Source organism: Molossus molossus, unplaced genomic scaffold (genome assembly GCF_014108415.1).
Source record: "Molossus molossus isolate mMolMol1 unplaced genomic scaffold, mMolMol1.p scaffold_m16_p_3, whole genome shotgun sequence".
Lineage (NCBI taxonomy): Eukaryota > Metazoa > Chordata > Mammalia > Chiroptera > Molossidae > Molossus > Molossus molossus.
In genome coordinates, this window is record NW_023425366.1 from 110,359,077 (window position 1) to 110,375,149 (window position 16,073).

At 54.6% G+C, this 16,073-nt stretch overlaps 1 protein-coding gene across 1 annotated transcript in view; it reads right to left on the reverse strand.

The window, feature by feature from the left end:
* Positions 1–2,005: 2,005 nt before the first annotated feature.
* SNX29 (sorting nexin 29) overlaps positions 2,006–16,073 on the reverse strand; it is a 526,970-nt gene continuing 512,902 nt past the window's right edge. The window contains exon 22 of the mRNA XM_036280935.1: positions 2,006–2,150. Coding sequence (XP_036136828.1) covers positions 2,021–2,150 — 130 coding nt within the window. The 3' untranslated portion in view covers positions 2,006–2,020. The remainder of the gene's footprint in view (positions 2,151–16,073) is intronic.

Genomic DNA, 16,073 nt, shown 5'->3' on the forward strand with positions numbered 1-16,073 from the left:
AGCCCTTCCTCCAGGACCGGGGAGTCCGTCCTGCCACCCGCAGGGCAGGAATGGACTAGATGTTGCAGAACATTCTACTCCAAAGTTAAGGCTGTGAGGCACTGCTGTGATGTGCAGGTCTCATGCCTCTGAGCTCAGTCAGGGGGTGGTACGTCACAGATTTCAGGGTTTCTGCATGATCATGAACAAGGGGGTGCAAAGAGCAAGCAGCTGTGGTCCCGCGTGGCCCCTCGGAATGTGCTTTCACAGGCATCTTCGGGGGAGCAGGGCACGTCTCCCATGAACACCTGGGGGTGGAGAGCGGGGGCAGGGCTCCTCTCCACAGGCAGCGCGCAGACTGTCCCCCTGGGTGACACCGCCCGTCGTAGCGATGGAAGCAGGTGGCTGGAGGCAGCGAGGCCAGATTCACACTCAATGTGTTTCGGGTCAGGCGCCAGCACAGGCTGGCTGATGGAAGCTGAGGCCTGGGGGGGAGGTTCCATTCCGCTGTCCAGACGGGCAGTGCTGGGACCGAAGACGGCGTCCCGAGGACCGGGGGCGGCGGGAGCGCGGAGGCAGTGGTCGTGATTCCGTGGAGGAGGCCTCCCGCAGTCCTCCAGCCCGGCGGTCCCCTCGGAAGGGATGCAGGCCTGTTCCTGAGGGTGTGTCCTCCCCTCTTCACCAGACTGCCCTGGGGAAGGTGCCGCTGGCCAACGGAACGCACCGCGCACACCTCCAGGCGGTTCCTTCTAGAGTGTTCCTCTCTGGGGCCTGCTCAGTGCTTGCCCAGGCTGCTGCCCGAGCTCCCAGCGGGGCTGGTGAGCCTTCCACGGACCATCCTGCGGCGTCTGTGTCCTCAGACTCCCTGCCTGTCTGTCTGCAGTTTATCTTGTCCCCGTGGAGTCTACATCACAGCCTGTGTCTGGTCCTTTAGTATTTGCCCAGCAAACGCACTCTGCACGGCAGCTGAGGACGGCCCCTGCCCGGGGAGGCAGTTCCATGATTCTGCGTCACAGCGGGCCGGGCAGTCTGGCCCCAGAGGGTCTGACGTGAGGCCGGAGGAGGGCCTGGGGACCAGCTCTCCCATCAGTGGGGCACACAGGGCCCCGCTCCCTCGGACAGCAGTGGGGGGCAGAGGGCGCACTGCAAACCCATGTCTGTAGGGAAGCGGTTCTCCACTTTGGGGGTGGAACGACCCTTTCACAGGGTCGCCTAAGACAGAACAGTAGCAAAATTACAGTTATGAAGTAGCAACGAAAATAACTCTATGGTTGGGGGTCACCACAACCTGAGGAGCTGAGCGAAGGGTCACGGCGTCAGGAAGGCTGAGGACCACCAGGGGATGGTCATGATCTGTTCAAGGTGGACAGCGCGTCCGAGTGCAGAGACCCACGTGGAGCTCCAGAGACGGTCTGCAGGCCGGGGGCCAAGGCCGCGGGTCTGGACAGCCCAGGGCTCAACACGGGGTCACCAGGCTGCTGCTGGCCACCCGTGGATGCGGGGACCCCGAGCTGCCCACTGGGCTGGTCCTCCCGGCTCCCTCGCAGGAAGGCCACCGGAGGGTCTCCCTGGACGAGCTGCCACTGACCGGGCCATGACCGGGGTTCTGTCTGATAGAAAGGAGCCCCCCACAACTTGGTCATAGGTTGTAACAGGAAATTACATTAAAAAGAAGAAAAAAAAGACTAACAGTCCTTCTAATTCCCATGTGGGAAAGAGTCAAGAGGTGGTTTCTGCATGAACCTTCTGACCAAACAAAACATCCAAGCTGTGCACCTCGGCAGGCCCTGCTGCTCAGGACAGCCCCTGGGGGAGGGTGCCCGCGTGTCCGAGCCTGCCCGGCGAAGAGCCACCGTGCTCTCTGACTGACCAGTTTAATCAGGTGTCATGTAACCGGTGGGGAAGGTGTGCCCTCTGGGTGGGTGTGGCTGTCACTCGGGTGTGAGGACCCAGCTGCTGTGGCCACACCGGGTGCTAAGTGCCCAGGGTGGGGGCAGCTGGCACAGCACAAGGGCCGCGTCTGGGGTTCCAGCTGTGGTGGTCAGAGGTCACCGCTCTGGGGCTCCACGTTGCGCGTCTCCCTGGGGTGGCTGCGGGACAGCTTGGGGAAGCGGGGAGCCGCTCGGGGCTGGCTGTTCTTGTCCAGCGGCTCTCCGGCAGGGGCGACGTCCCTGTAAGACAGCGGGAGCCTGGTTAGTCAGTGCCAGCGCAGCGGGCTCGGGCGCGGCTCTGCATCGTTGTGGGTCCGGAGTCTAAGGCTACGAAGAAGGTTCCAGCCACGCCCCCCCCCCATGCTCTTCAGCAAAGGCACATCTCCCCGTCACAGAAGGGGGGGCTCTGGGCAGCACGGCCGTAGGCATGCAGGCGGTGCAGGGCAGACGCCGGCATCCAATTAAAAGGTGTCCACAGCAGGCGTGAGCGCCTGGAGCAGGGACAACCAACGAGCCCAACCCGGGCTGCTGATACTGGGTGTCCAGTCTGCGCCGGGGCCGCCGGGCCAGTGAGGGCAGCGCCAGGAGTGTGTTTACCGGCACAGGGTACGACACACGGTGAAACGAAGGGGAATCTGGGGCGCCCGGAAAAGACTGAAGATGAGACCGCAGACACAGGAGCAGTGCCCGAGCCCCGGGCACAGGCGCTGCATCGGCGCAGACACGAGAGCCCACGGTGGGGCGTCGGCCAGTCTCGGAATCCTGTGCAGTGACTCGGGTGAGTGGGTCAGACCCTGTTGTTGGATAGGAAGGAAAACCCAGTCACAGTATTTTCTTCAGCAACAAATGAGGTGGAAATCAGGAGAGAATGAGGCACACCAAGTGGGTGATGTCATTCAGAAAACGTGGCAGAATTTAGCACTCCACCAGGCCTCAGAGATGTGCGCATCCGGGAAGGGGTCTCGGAGCCACGTGGGAGGAGACGGTGCTCACACGGGTAAAGGTAACGTAGGGCGGCAACAATCACAGCTGATAACACCGTATGTCTGGGTGACCAGACCAGAGAGGCACAGACTGGACCATTCTCTGGCTGGTGTTTGGTGGTCTCACTTCCAAATCATGTATAGTCTGTATAGATTCTAAGGACAAGAACTGAAATACTCTTTATATATAGAGATAGAGATAGAGATAGAGATAGAGATAGAGATAGAGATAGAGATAGAGAGATAGAGAGAGAGATAGAGAGAGAGAGAGATAGAGATAGAGATAGAGATAGAGATAGAGATAGAGATAGATATATATAAACAAAACAGGGAGGGTGTGGCCCTGCCACGTGTAGGGAAACCTGAAGGATGTCTGTTCATTCCTTCAGCCCACGGATCTTCCTGGACACACATGGGCCAAGCGCATCCTAGGTGCTGGGGATAAAGCTGGACAAACCAGCTTCTCCCGGCCCGTGGAGCTCACAGGTGGGGAGGGATGCTAACATTCATGTATTATAAAGACTTAGGTTACAAATGCAGCTGGAGCCTCCCTGAGGGGCAAGGGCAGGGCTCTGGGCCGGGGAGCCCACCACCTGGTTGCATTTTAAGTGACTCCTGCGTGCTGGGTGGAGGGGCCAGGGCTGTGGTTGTGAACGCAGGGGTGGTGAACTCTGTCTTATTTCCTACAGCAACTTAGCACATTGTCACACACTTAGTGGCTTGAGACAGCACAGGTGTCCTGCCCTACCATTCTGGAGTCAGACACCCGAAAAGGGGCTCAGGGCTCAGGGCCAGGCGGCTCCTGCTGGAGGCTCGGGGAGAACCTGTTTTCCTCGCCTTGTCCAGCATCCTCAGACCTCCCCCTCTTCTGAGGACCCTGTGACCACACTGGGCCTGGGTAACCTGCCGTTTTCCGAGGTGGGTTCCAGGGAACAAGGTGTGGGCCTTTGGGGGCCATTATTCTGTCTGGCACAGACTTTTTTTTTTTTTTTTTTTAACCAGCACTTCTTAGCCTGACTTCTTAACTTGGTATCCAGTCAACCTTTGTGAATCTTTTGGTTTGAAATGCTTTCAAGTACAGCAAAATATTTCATTGGTGGCTTAAATACTAATCTCTGCATTTTTAAATTCTATTTTTCAATTATAGTTGACATACAATATTATATTAGTTTGATGAGTAAAATGTAATTACACATTTATATATCTTATGAAATGATCACCCCGTAAGTCTACAACTACTTGGCACCATACATAGTTATTACAATATTATTGTGTTTTCTTCGCTGTACTTTACATCCACATCCTTGCAACTGTTCCTATAAACTGCCAATTTGTACTTCTTAATCCCTTCTCTTTTTTCTCCTAGCCCCCCAAACGCCTCCCCTCTGGCAACCATTAATTTGTTCCCTGTATCTATGAGTCTATTTGTTTATTTAGTTTTTTAGATTCCACATATAAGTGAAATCATATGGTATTTGTCTCTCTGTCTGACTTATTTCACTACAACACCCTCTAGAGGTCCACCCATGTTCTTGCAGGTGGCAAGACTTCATTCTTTTTTATGGCTGAGTAATATTCCATTGTATATAGATGTATCACTTCTTCTTTATCCAAATGTCTATCAGTGGGCACTTAGGTGGCTCCCATATCATGGCTATTGTAAGTAATGCTGCAATGAACATAGGGGTGCACGGCTTTTTGAATTCATGTTCTGGATTTCTTTGGATAAATACCCAGAAGTGTGATTGCTGGGTAGTTCTATTTTTAATTTTTTTAGGAATCTCTGTACTATTTTCCAAGTGGCTGAACCGGTCTGCATTCCCACCAGCAGTGCACGAGGGTTCCCTTTTCTCCACACCCTCGCCAGCACTTGTTTGTTGATTTATTGACGGTAGCCATCCTGACAGGCGTGAGGTGACTTCTCATTGTGGTTAGTGACGTTGAACATCTTTTCATACGTCTGATGACCATCTGTATATCTCTGGAGAAATGTCTATTCAGGTCCTTTGCCCATTTCTAATCAGATTGTTTGGTCTGTTTTTTTCTTTTGGAGTTTAGTTGTGTGACTTCCTTGTGTGGTGTGGTATTCGCCCCACACTGGATGTACCGCTGGTGAGCATCTTCTCCCATTCAGTAAACTGTCTTTTCACTTTGTTGACGATTTTCTTTGCTGCACGGACTGAGATTTGAATAGGAAGTTAAATGTGGGATGACAGCTGGTAGAAAATATAAATGAGAAATAAGAAAAAAATTCATACTAAATATCTCACTGGTCCAAAATGCTTTTATAAAACAAACTAAGATGAAAGCTCCGTCTTGTGTGCCCGTGGCTTCAGGCTCTGTGCTGGGGGCCTTCTGCTGCGAGTCCTGAACCCACCTAAAGATGGGCCCTTGGGCTCGGGGAGGACCAGGGCCACCCCGTGAGTCAGGGGCGGATCTGGGCTCATCCAAGCCCAGTCCAGATGAGTTAGGGAAACGAGACACACCCAGAAGCACGGCCCCCGCCCAGGGTCCCTGCAGGTCCCTGAAGCAGCTGGATTCTGTTCCCCGTCTCAGGAGTGGTTCTGTCAACGATCCGAGCTCCACACTTCTTCAGGGTCGTGGCCACTGTGCGCACTGAGGCGCCCCTTGTTTCGAGTTCCAGTTGACGTCTCGACATGACGACAGATGGAAAGGCCCTCTGGGTGTGCCCTGGTTCTGTGCACGGAAGGAAAGGAAGCATGACCTTGGACAGGTGGGGCAGTCCTGCAGCGGCACATCTGGCCCCGGGCCCCACACCACCACCTTCCTTTCTTTCAAAACGCCTGTCACCAAGCCTCTCTCCCCACGTGCCCGAGAGGATGGGTAGAAGATGCTGGAAGGAAGGAAGATGTAAATGTAACCCTTCCCCTCACACGAGGGTCCAACCTGAAGCCTGTGGCTGTTGCCATCACTGGGCATGACCTGCTGGCAATGACCAGAGCCAACTGGGTCCCAGAGGTTAGTGGCTTTTGAGAAGGAAGAGCCAACAGGGCCCAGGACATGGGCCACTTCATTCTGTTTTTCAGCGAATGGCACTGCCTGTGTGGAAGGCAGCCTGCACTGGGGGTCAGGGTGCCCGCTCTCAGCCTGGCCCTGCTGGGTGGGCTGTGTCCCTTGCCCTCTGGGAGACCCGTTCCCTCGTTTGTCACATGGGGTGATGATCACAGGGCCCTCACGGTCCTGCAATAAGGGCTCGAGAGTGAACCCCATGCAAAGCCACTACCCAAGTCAAGTGCCCGTTCCCTTTGCTATAATGGGGGGGGGGGGTTGAGTATTACGGGGAACAAGTTAGGACAATGCCTGGCAAGAGTGACCACTCAGAAGCAGGGGACATTGCCAGACACCGAGTGGTGCAGCGGTTAACACGAGCCGGGGTAACCCGCAGTCTCGCTGGGGAGTGGGCAGGGCAGACCCCAGAGCAGGCTGGTCCTGGGGAAGGTGGTGGCTGCTTTGACGCCGGTAAACACGGGGCTTGGGCCCGTGCACCAGACTGGTCGCCGAGGCAGCCGGGCTTCCTGCAGGACGAGCTAGTGAGCTGGACGGTTCTCCGTGAGAAGGACCCGCTAGGTCTGAGAACAGCACGCGTGAAGGCAGATGGGCCCCACAGGCAGGATTTACCTCGGGGACAGAGGAGCAGTCACTGGGATGATATCGGCCAAACGCTCATGCCTGGCGCCTTAGGGCTCAGTGAGTGTCAGCTGCTGGGGCGGAGGGCACCACGGTGAGTGCAGGTGGTACCCAGAATGCACTGGGGGCCAGGGTCAGCTCAGTCCTCAAGGTCCTAGCAAGCAGTGACCATGAGCTAAGCCCCAGCGGTGACCAGGTGGGACTGGGCAGAACTGCTGTGGTGAGTCCCACAAACACAGGAGAGTGGACGGTTCTGAGTCCCCCGAAGATGAGCTGAGTGGATGACAGCTGTGGACGGTCCAGCTGGAGGCGTCCATGGCGAGCGGGTGACCAGGCAGCTGCACATACAGGTCTGGCTCTGTTGAAAGAGCTGGAGAGTGGAGTCACCGGCACAGATGAGGACAAACACGGAGCTGCCACTTTCCAGGTCGAAAACCTCTAACAGTGTCATGTACCTGTTGGCCATTGGCATGTCTTCTTTGGAGAAATGTCTAGTCAAGTCCTGTGCCCATTTTTAAGCAGGGAAATACAAATCAAAACCACAGTGACACTCCACACCTGTCGAGATGGCGCGTGTCGGGGAGGATGTGGCAAATGAGACCCTCGCAGACTGCGGGGAGCAAACGGCCCAGCCGCTGTGGCACGGGGTACAGGTCTCAGTGAGTACAAGCACCCTGCCCTGCTGTCCCTCTCCGGGACATCGGCACAGCCACGACAGCCAAGGTCTCCCGGGCGGTGAGCGGATGGAGAGACTGGTGTGTGCAGTCGGCCTCATGTGACGCCCGGGTGGACTTGGGTTCCCTCAGTTAGACACGCAGGGCCTTGGAGGAGGATACATTGCCCTCCCGGACTCACGTCCCACCTGTGAGATGGGGATGGTACCGGTCCTTCCTCCCCTCACGTGATCACCCCACAGACTCGCTGAGCTTGGCGTGAGGAGCTGGCTCCAGGCCCTGAGATGACCGATGAGAATGGAAGCATCTGGCAGAATCGTAGGAACTTGGCCTGCGTGGCGTCAATGTATCGAGGGAGCTGGGCAGAGGTTTTTACAAAGACTTCACAAACTACTAAAATGCACTGAATTCCCAGTCTCCTTCACCCAGAGCCAACCCTCGGCCCCTCCCTCCGCCGACGGGGGTGCGGCTGGAGGCAGCGGAAGGACCGGCCACGACGAGACCAGCCTCTGGGTCTTGATACATCAGAGTAGCCTCATGTCTTGTCAGGGCCCTAAAAAGCTCCAGAGACAGGAGAGAGGTGGGGATTTGGGAGCTGTTTGGAGACAGCTCGAAGAAAGAAGTCCTCGAGCGAACGGGTGGGCAGCCGGCCTCGGACATGTCTAGCGGCAAACCAGGGCGGGGCTGCGCACCTGCCGCCAGACCAGGAGCCGGCGCGGGTTCCAGGGCGGGGGCCAGGCCCTGTGCGGGCTCTGGGAGCAAGCTCACAGCTCAGCTTCTACCTCCAAGCTGCTCGGACCAGGGTCCTGACTGGGGACGGGGAAAACCACACAGAAGCCAAACCCTGCGCCGGGGAGGGAGGAGCCGAGAAGGCCAAGGAAGGCTCAGCAGAGGGGGAGAAGCTGCCTGGTCTGCAGGGCAGTGTGAGGGCCAGGGAGGCCAGAGACGACAGACGGGTGAGGCGCAGCCCACTCAGCAGTGCTGGGGCGACTCAGCTCTTCCACGGCAACAAAACTCGTCACCGCTCAGCCCGGGCAGAGCTCCCCCCGCCCCGCCAATGGACTCCGACCAATGTGTCAACCCTGTCAGGTCACCACATCTGCCGACTAGGGACGTAATACACACTCCACGATCCAGTCACCACCCACCAGCCCTGCCGCTGATCCTGCACAACACAGTACGGAACCGCAGCCCCCTGTCACTCGGAGAGCAGTCTGGGACGGGCTCCAGACCAGACACGGCGTTTGCAGAGCCACTTGTCTGGGTGACTCTGAAGCTCCTCTGGTCCCGGGGTCAGTGGCGAGGGGGGAGGCCGGGTCGAGGTGCCCAGCGCTGCGCTGAACGCGCAGAGTGGTCCCCAGATTCCAGCTCTGTCGTCTAGTACACTTCCCATGCCGGTTCTGCTGCCTGCGTATCTCCTACATAATAGCATGTTTTTCTTTAAATACCTTTGTTTTTAGGTTACTTTGGCCTGTATGTAAAAAATCCATATACATGGATTTAATTCATATTAAATAAAAAATGTTTCCTGTAGTCTGGCCGGTGTTTCTCAGTGGGTGAGCGACGACCCAGGCACCAAAAGGTCGCCGGTTCGATTCCTGGTCAGAGCACATGCCCAGGTTGTGGGCCTGATCCCCAGTGAGGGGCATGCAGGAGGTGGCCAACTGATGTTCTCTCTCATCTATGTTTCTCTCTCTCTAAAATCAATAAAAGGGAAACAAAATGTTTCCTGTATATCATCATTGGTTCACTTACCACGCCAAATACTGGGTGGATGTTCTCTTCTTCAAAATGTAGGTTTATGGGCGCACTGGATAAACCTCAGAGGCACTGTGCTCTGCGGAAGGAGCCAGGCTCAAAGGGACACCCTGTCTGCTTCCACGCGTGACGTTCTGGAGAGGCAAGACCGCGGGCACTGGGGGTGCGGGGGCAATGAGCTGTTCTGGCTCTTGGTGGTGGGGGGGGTACAGGACTCCACGATCTGTCAACACTCACAGATGGTACAATACAACGGGCAAGTCTTACCGTGGCAGTTACTCCTCGGTCTCAATAATGGCCGAAAAAAGCAGTCTTTTTAAATCTCTGCTTTTTCGGCACGAATAGGCACTTGGGTCTCCTAGGAGACACTGGCCTCCTCGCCTTCCCTGGGTGGAAAGACAGGGGGCTGGGGACAGAAATCTCCGACTCGGTTGTTCGCCAGCTGAGCCACCGAGACAGGCCGCTCCGCCGGACTCAGATTTCTCATCTGTGAGATGAGATCACAGTGAAACGATAAATGACAATTTAAAAATGGACAATGGACCAGAATAGCCATTTCTCAAAGAAAGATATAGAAATAACCAATAAGGCCAGGAAAAGATACTCAGCATCACTGTTCATCAGAAATGCACGTCACACCCATCAGGGAGGTTCCTGCCAAGAGGACAGGTAAGTGGTGGTGGGGGTGTGCAGAAACCAGAACCCCCGGACACTGCTGGTGGGGGTGTGCAACGGTGCGGCTGCTTTGTTTTCTGTTTAAATAAATTTTTAGTTTCAGGTATACAACCCAGTGATTAGACTTTTATATAACTTATGGAGTGATCACCCTGATAAATCCAGTACCCATCTGACACCATACATAGTACGATATTAGTGACGGTATTCTCTACGGGGTACTAGACATCGGTAACTACCCATTTACTCTAATCCCTTCACCTTTTTTGCCCATTCCCCCAGCCCACCTCCCATCTGGAAACCATAGAATGTTCTCTATACCTATGAGTCTGTTTCTGTTCTGCTTGTTTGTTATACTCCACATATAAGTGAAATGACGGCATCCGTCTTTCTGTCTGACTTACTTCACTCCGCACGATGCCCTCTAGGTCCACCCATGTGGTTGCAGATGGCAAGACTTCATTCCTTCTGGAAGGCCGAGTCACATCCCACTGTACATGTGCATCGTTCTTCCACTAAAGGGCACTTAGGTTGCTTCCATGTCTTTTCAAATTAGTGCTGTGGGTTTCTTTGGATAAATACCCAGAAGTAAAATTGCTGGGTCCTTCTTTGTCCCTTTTTATACTTTGTTTAAAGTCTGTTTTGTCTGGTACAAGTATTGCTATCCCAGCTTATTTATTAATTTCTCTTTTCATGAAATATCTTTCTCCATTCCTTTATTTTCAGTCTGTGTGTCTTTCGATCTGAAGTAAGTCTCTTGTAGGCAGCATGTATAAGGGTCTTGTTTTGTTATCCATTCAGCCACTGTTATGTCTTTTGATGCAACATTTAATCTATTTGCATTTAAAGTGATTATTGACAGAGATGTATTTATTGCCATTTTATTGTATTTTAAAATATATTTTTTTTCTTCTTAAAGAAGGCCCTTTAACATTTCTCGTAAGACTGGTTTGGTGGTGGTGAACTCCTTTAGCTTTTTCTTATCTGGGCAGCTCTTTATCTGTCCTTCTATTTTAAATTTTTTTTTCTTTTTTTGATTTTAGAGAGGGAGGAAGGGAGAGGGAGAGATAGAAACATCGGTGAGAGAGAACATCAACTGGCCACCTCCTGCAAGACCCTCCCCCCCACTGGGGATTTGGCCCACAACCTGGGCACGTGCCCTGACCGGGAATTGAACTGGCCACCTCTTAGTGCATGGGTCGACACTCAACCACTGAGCCACACTGGTTGGACTGTCCTTCCATTCTAAATGATAGCTTTGCTGGGTAGAGTAATCTTGGTTGTAGATCCTTGCTTTTCATCACTTTGAATATTTCTTGCCACTCCCTTCTGGCCTGCAAAGTTCCTGTTGAGAAATCAGCTGACAGTCTTATGGGAGCTCCTTTGTAGGTAACTAACTGCTTTTCTCTTGCTGCAAAGATTCTCTCTTTGTCTTTAACCTTTAGTATTTTAATTAAGATGCATCTTGGTGTGAGGCTCTTGGGGTCCATCCTGTTTGGGACTCTCTGTGCTTCCTGGACTTGTGCATCTATTTCCTTCACCAGGTTAGGAAAGTTTTCTGTCATTATTTTTTCAAATAGGTTTTTAATTCCTTGTGTGCTCTCTCTGTTCTCCCTCCATGATGTGAATGTTGGTATGCTTGAAGTTGTCCCAGGGGCTCTTTAAACTATCCTTTTTTTGTTTTTGCTGTTCTGCGTGGGTGCTTTCTAATTCCTTATCTTCCAAATTGCTGATTTGATCCTGTTTCATCTACTCTACTCTTGATTCCTTGTAATGTAGTCTTCATTCCTGACTGGTTCTTTTTATGTTTTCTCTCTCTTTGTTGAAGTTCTAAGTTCACTGAACATCCTTATAGCCAGTGTTTTCAACTCTGCATCTGGTAGATTGCTTGTCTCCATTTTGTTTTTTCTGGAGTTTTGTTCTGATCCTTCATTTGGGACCTGTTTCCTTGTCCCCTTATTTTGGCTGCTTCCCTGTGTTTGTGTCTATGTATGAGGTACAGCTGCTATGTCTCTCAGTCTGGTAGAGTGGCCTGATGTGGCAGGTGTCCCGGAGGGCTCAGTGGCACAGCCTCCGTGGTTACTGGGGGCAGGCACTCCAGGTGCACTTCCTGTGTGGGCTCTGTGCACCTTCCTGGTTGCTGTTGGCCCATCCATTGGAGGGATTTGCTCCCAGGCCAATCGGCTGTGAGGACTGGCTGTGACTACATTGGAGGATCTACTGTGCAGGGGCTAACCCCACGGAGCAGAAGTTGCGTCAGTGGGGCTCTCTGGTACCCAGTGACTCCACCCTTGAGTGTGTCCCTTGTGGAGGTGGTGGGGTGGTGCTGGCCAAGGTCAGCTGCTGCCTGTGCCCTGCCTGGGGCCACTCGGCATGAGCTGTACAGTGATGTACAGATGGCTGCCACTCTTGCTTGGTTCGAGGTGCCTGGGAGAGGCCATGCTGTGAGCCGGGGCTGGGGCCACTCAGCAGGAGGTATGGGACACGCTGAGGCCATTTCTTTGTGTCTCCGTTTTTTATGAGGGCTCCCATGTCACGTAACACAAATCTGTATACTTTTGTCCTCTACTCTGCCTCTCAGGCCCAAGTGGAAAACCCTGGGAGGGATGAGCCTTGAAAGTATTGTCCTCAGTGAAAGACGCAGCCTGAAGTGCGCATGTTAAACGACGCCATGCATGTGAGAGCCTAGAGACACGAAGTCAGTGCGTGGTTGTCTGTGGGGCAGGGGGAGGTACGGGTTTCTTTGTAAAGTGGTGAAGACGTACCAAAATCGACTGTAGTGATGGCTGTGTGCATCTGCGAATATACTAAAAGTGACTGATGTGTGTACTCTTTAAGTGAGTGAATTGTATGGTAAGTGAACTATATGCCAATAAGGATGTTTGTAAAACTGGCAGAAGCCAATACAACGGAAGAAGGATATCGCAGGCTCTGAGACAGCGCTGAGGGACGACAGTCAACGCCAGGACAGAGCAGGGCACCATGTCCCCTCCCCTCCGGCACAGCTCGTGCCCCTCTGAGCAAATGGCCCTCAGGACGACCGGGTCCCGTCCTTTGAATCTGGTGCTGTTGGCGCCATTCTGGGGCCCAGGAGGGGATGGTCTTGGAGGCCCAGTTCCAGTCCGTGTGTGGGAAATGAGGGAGTGAGGCCGTGCACGAGATGCAGCCTCCACAGGCTGCAGGACTCACTGCCACCAAGATGTGCACATGGCTTCCCCGCAGCTGGCGCCTGCAGGCAGCAAGAGCAGCAGCCTCCTGCGACCTGTACCCGGGAGGTGGTCCCCGTGGCCCCACCGTTCCTCCGCACCCCTCCCCCCAGCCTCCCATCTCTGAGAGGCCAGCTCAGTATTCACTTCAGAAACTCGCTGGTCTGATCATCTTTCCCTGCTGTCGGCTACCATCAAGGCCCCGAGAGAGCCCACGTCTGTGGCTGGCCCCTGCCCGGAGCCCCAGTCCCCAGCATGCGGGTGAAACTGGTCAATGGCCTCAACCACTCATAAGTCAGAAAGGCCACTGGGAAAGATCGGCTTTCATTTCACTTATCGACGGGCTTCCGAAGGCCAGTCAACATTCCATTTGCTGGGAGCTGCCTCTGCACGGGCCACGCCTGCGGCTGGGGTCAGGCCGTGTGCTGCAGAAGATGTGGCCACAGTGCCGAGCCCCGGCTCCCAGATGAGGTCTGGGGCAGTTGGGAGAACAGTTCTACCTCCAGGAGGTGCAAACCCTGGAGGAGTGCTGCCCTCTGTCTCATGCCCTCAGGTCTGCGAGGCAGGAGGGGCGGCCTGGCCCTGACCCACCCTGGGTGGTTTGAGGGCTGCAGGAGGCATGTCAGTCAAGGTGACCCAGGCTAAATGGCCTCTGGATGAGCTCCCAGGCCTGCCCTAGCACTCAGGACCCTGTGATGGGCCCCATGGAGCTCCCACTCCACTAACCTCTTCACAGCTTCCCTCTGGGACCCTCATCTAGGGGATCCCCGGAAGGAGACCTTACAGCATTTCCTGCCCCTTGGTTTGATCCTGAGTCCCCAAAGTGTCACCATCCAGACGTGATCCAGAAATGGCTCCGGCAGTCACAAGGGTTCCCCGAAGGCAGGGCCATGTCCAGTTCTTCTTCTTTTAAATCCTCACCTGAGGATATTTTTCCACTGATTTTCAGGTAGAGTAGGAGGGAGGGAGAGAGAGATACATCCATTGGTTGCCTCCCACACGACCCCAACCAGGGCCCGAACCGCAACCGAGGTGCGTGCCCTTGACCAGAATCGTACCTGAGACTCTGGGCCAATGCTCTAACCACTGAGCCAAACCAGCCAGGGCTGTCCAGTTCTTTGGATCCCCACAGTTCCCAGGTGATTTAATTATTGTGGATAATTAAAGAAGGCCACTGCTTGTCAAGTTTTGGGCTAAAAATTATACAAAATCTGATGTGATCTTTAGCCTTATGAAGAGGTACAGTGACTGGCGCCTCAATTTTACAGATGTGGACATGAGAGCAGAGAGGGTCAGTCACTTGCTCAAGGTCCCCCAGCGAGTAAGGAGCGAAGGCTGAGGGCCCAGCGCCCCCCACGAGGCGGCACACGGGACTGTGCAGTTAGGGCCCAGCGCCCCCACGAGGCGGCACACGGGACTGCAGTCAGGCAGGGGCCCCAGCATCTAGAGGTCACTGCTTTCTGAAGCACAGTCAGCAGACGGAAGGCTGGCCCACCTCTGGGAGTTAGGGGAGGTGTTCAACACGAGCCGCCTAGCAAGGTTTCGATCCCATAAATATACATGACCTGAGCCAGGGAAGGCTGCAAGGGAGGTGAGCATGAGCCCTGGAGGAAAGGGCAGGGTTGGGGACAGGAATGCTTTCTGCCCCGACGTCCAGAGACGAACAGTTCCCACTGCCCCACAGAACCCAGCATCGTTTCCCGTCTTCCAAGTGCACCTTCCTCGGTGCTGACAGGTTTCTAAGCTCCTCCCGAAGCTTTCCTCCTCCACGTTCCCGCCAGCACAAGTTAAGTGAAGGGCGACGCGGGCTCATGCTTGTTTGTTGTCACAGAGACGTGCAGAGATGGAGGAGGGCAGAACTGGCTGCAACCCCACCCGCACGGATGCCTGGTGCGAGGGCAGCACTCGGGATGTTTCTGTGTGTTTGTTAGAGGGAACTTTTCAACATGAAAATGGTCACTCTGTGCTCTGAGTGCGCAGTTCTTTCGAGTCGGTTTCTGTCTCAGGACGCCAAGGCGCTGGCGGAGGGCCGGGAGCAGCAGGGACGATGCGGTGAGCAGGACAGTTCCACCTCTGCAGGCCGGCTGTGTGGCGGGTGCAGGCCAAGCACCGCCCGCCCGTTTGCCCTCCCATCCCGGAGGCGAGGGCTCTATCGTGACCGGCAGGCGTGGCTCCGGGGGTGGAGGGACTTGGCGATGTCACATGCCTCGCCGGGCCCGCCTGACAGTAGCGGGTTCTCATCGCAGGGTTACGTGGCAGGGGCAGGGCAGCGTGTGCAGGAAAAAGAAGGTCTAAAGGGTTCTGACCATGAATATACAGTCGTCACCACCACTTCGCGCTCCTACTTTCGCAGCCTCACTCTATCGCGGTTTTTTTCAAATATATTCATGAAAAAGTTGATCGAGACAGTGAAAATGATACAGTGTGCACTCGGTTGTCTGAGTCAATTATACACCCTGGATTACAATTAAAATTACAATTACTGTACGTATGGACTGCAGGCCTATGTGTTCGAGCACCCCAGGAATCCTTCAACACCAGGTGCAACCGCTCGAGTCTGGAACAGATTCACCACGATAAACAAGGGACGACTGAACTTGCCTTAAATGAGCCTGGTCGTGCTCCCCGCCCCCCGCCCCCGTGTGTCTCCTGTATAGTCACTTTAAGAAATTTCTTTAATGACCTTCATCACCCTCTGACAAGGATGACTAAAGAAGCTGGCGTGTGGGTGCTGGGTACCCCATAAGGAGTGTAACCCGCTCTGGATGTAGTCCATCACCCAGTGGGCTGGGGGAGGAGAGGAAGCCCAGGGCGCGAGGACCCCTGATGGGGACGTGAGAACGGGCTTCCTCTGTGCTTGGAGACTGGCCGTGGCTGTGGCCGAGGTGGAGGGAAGTTCCAGAAGTGCCGGAGAGAAGCATGGCGCGGTGGCCCTCCGGGGAACGATGCCATTAGGAAAAGTAAAGAGGAGGAGAGCGAAGTCCGCATAAATGCTGCCCCCTACTGGCGTGCCGTGAGCTTCGGGTATTTCCTGGCTGCAAAGCATGCTGGGTGAGGCCTGCTCGTTACAGTGGCCCTGGCTGGGAGCCTCTTCACAGCTCCGCCTCGTCCCACGTGGATGTCACGAGTTCCTGGACTAACGCGGACACATTTCAGACAGTCTGTACGTACGCTGTCTGCTGGGTTAGGCAGTTCACCTGGAAGGAAGCCAGGTGATTC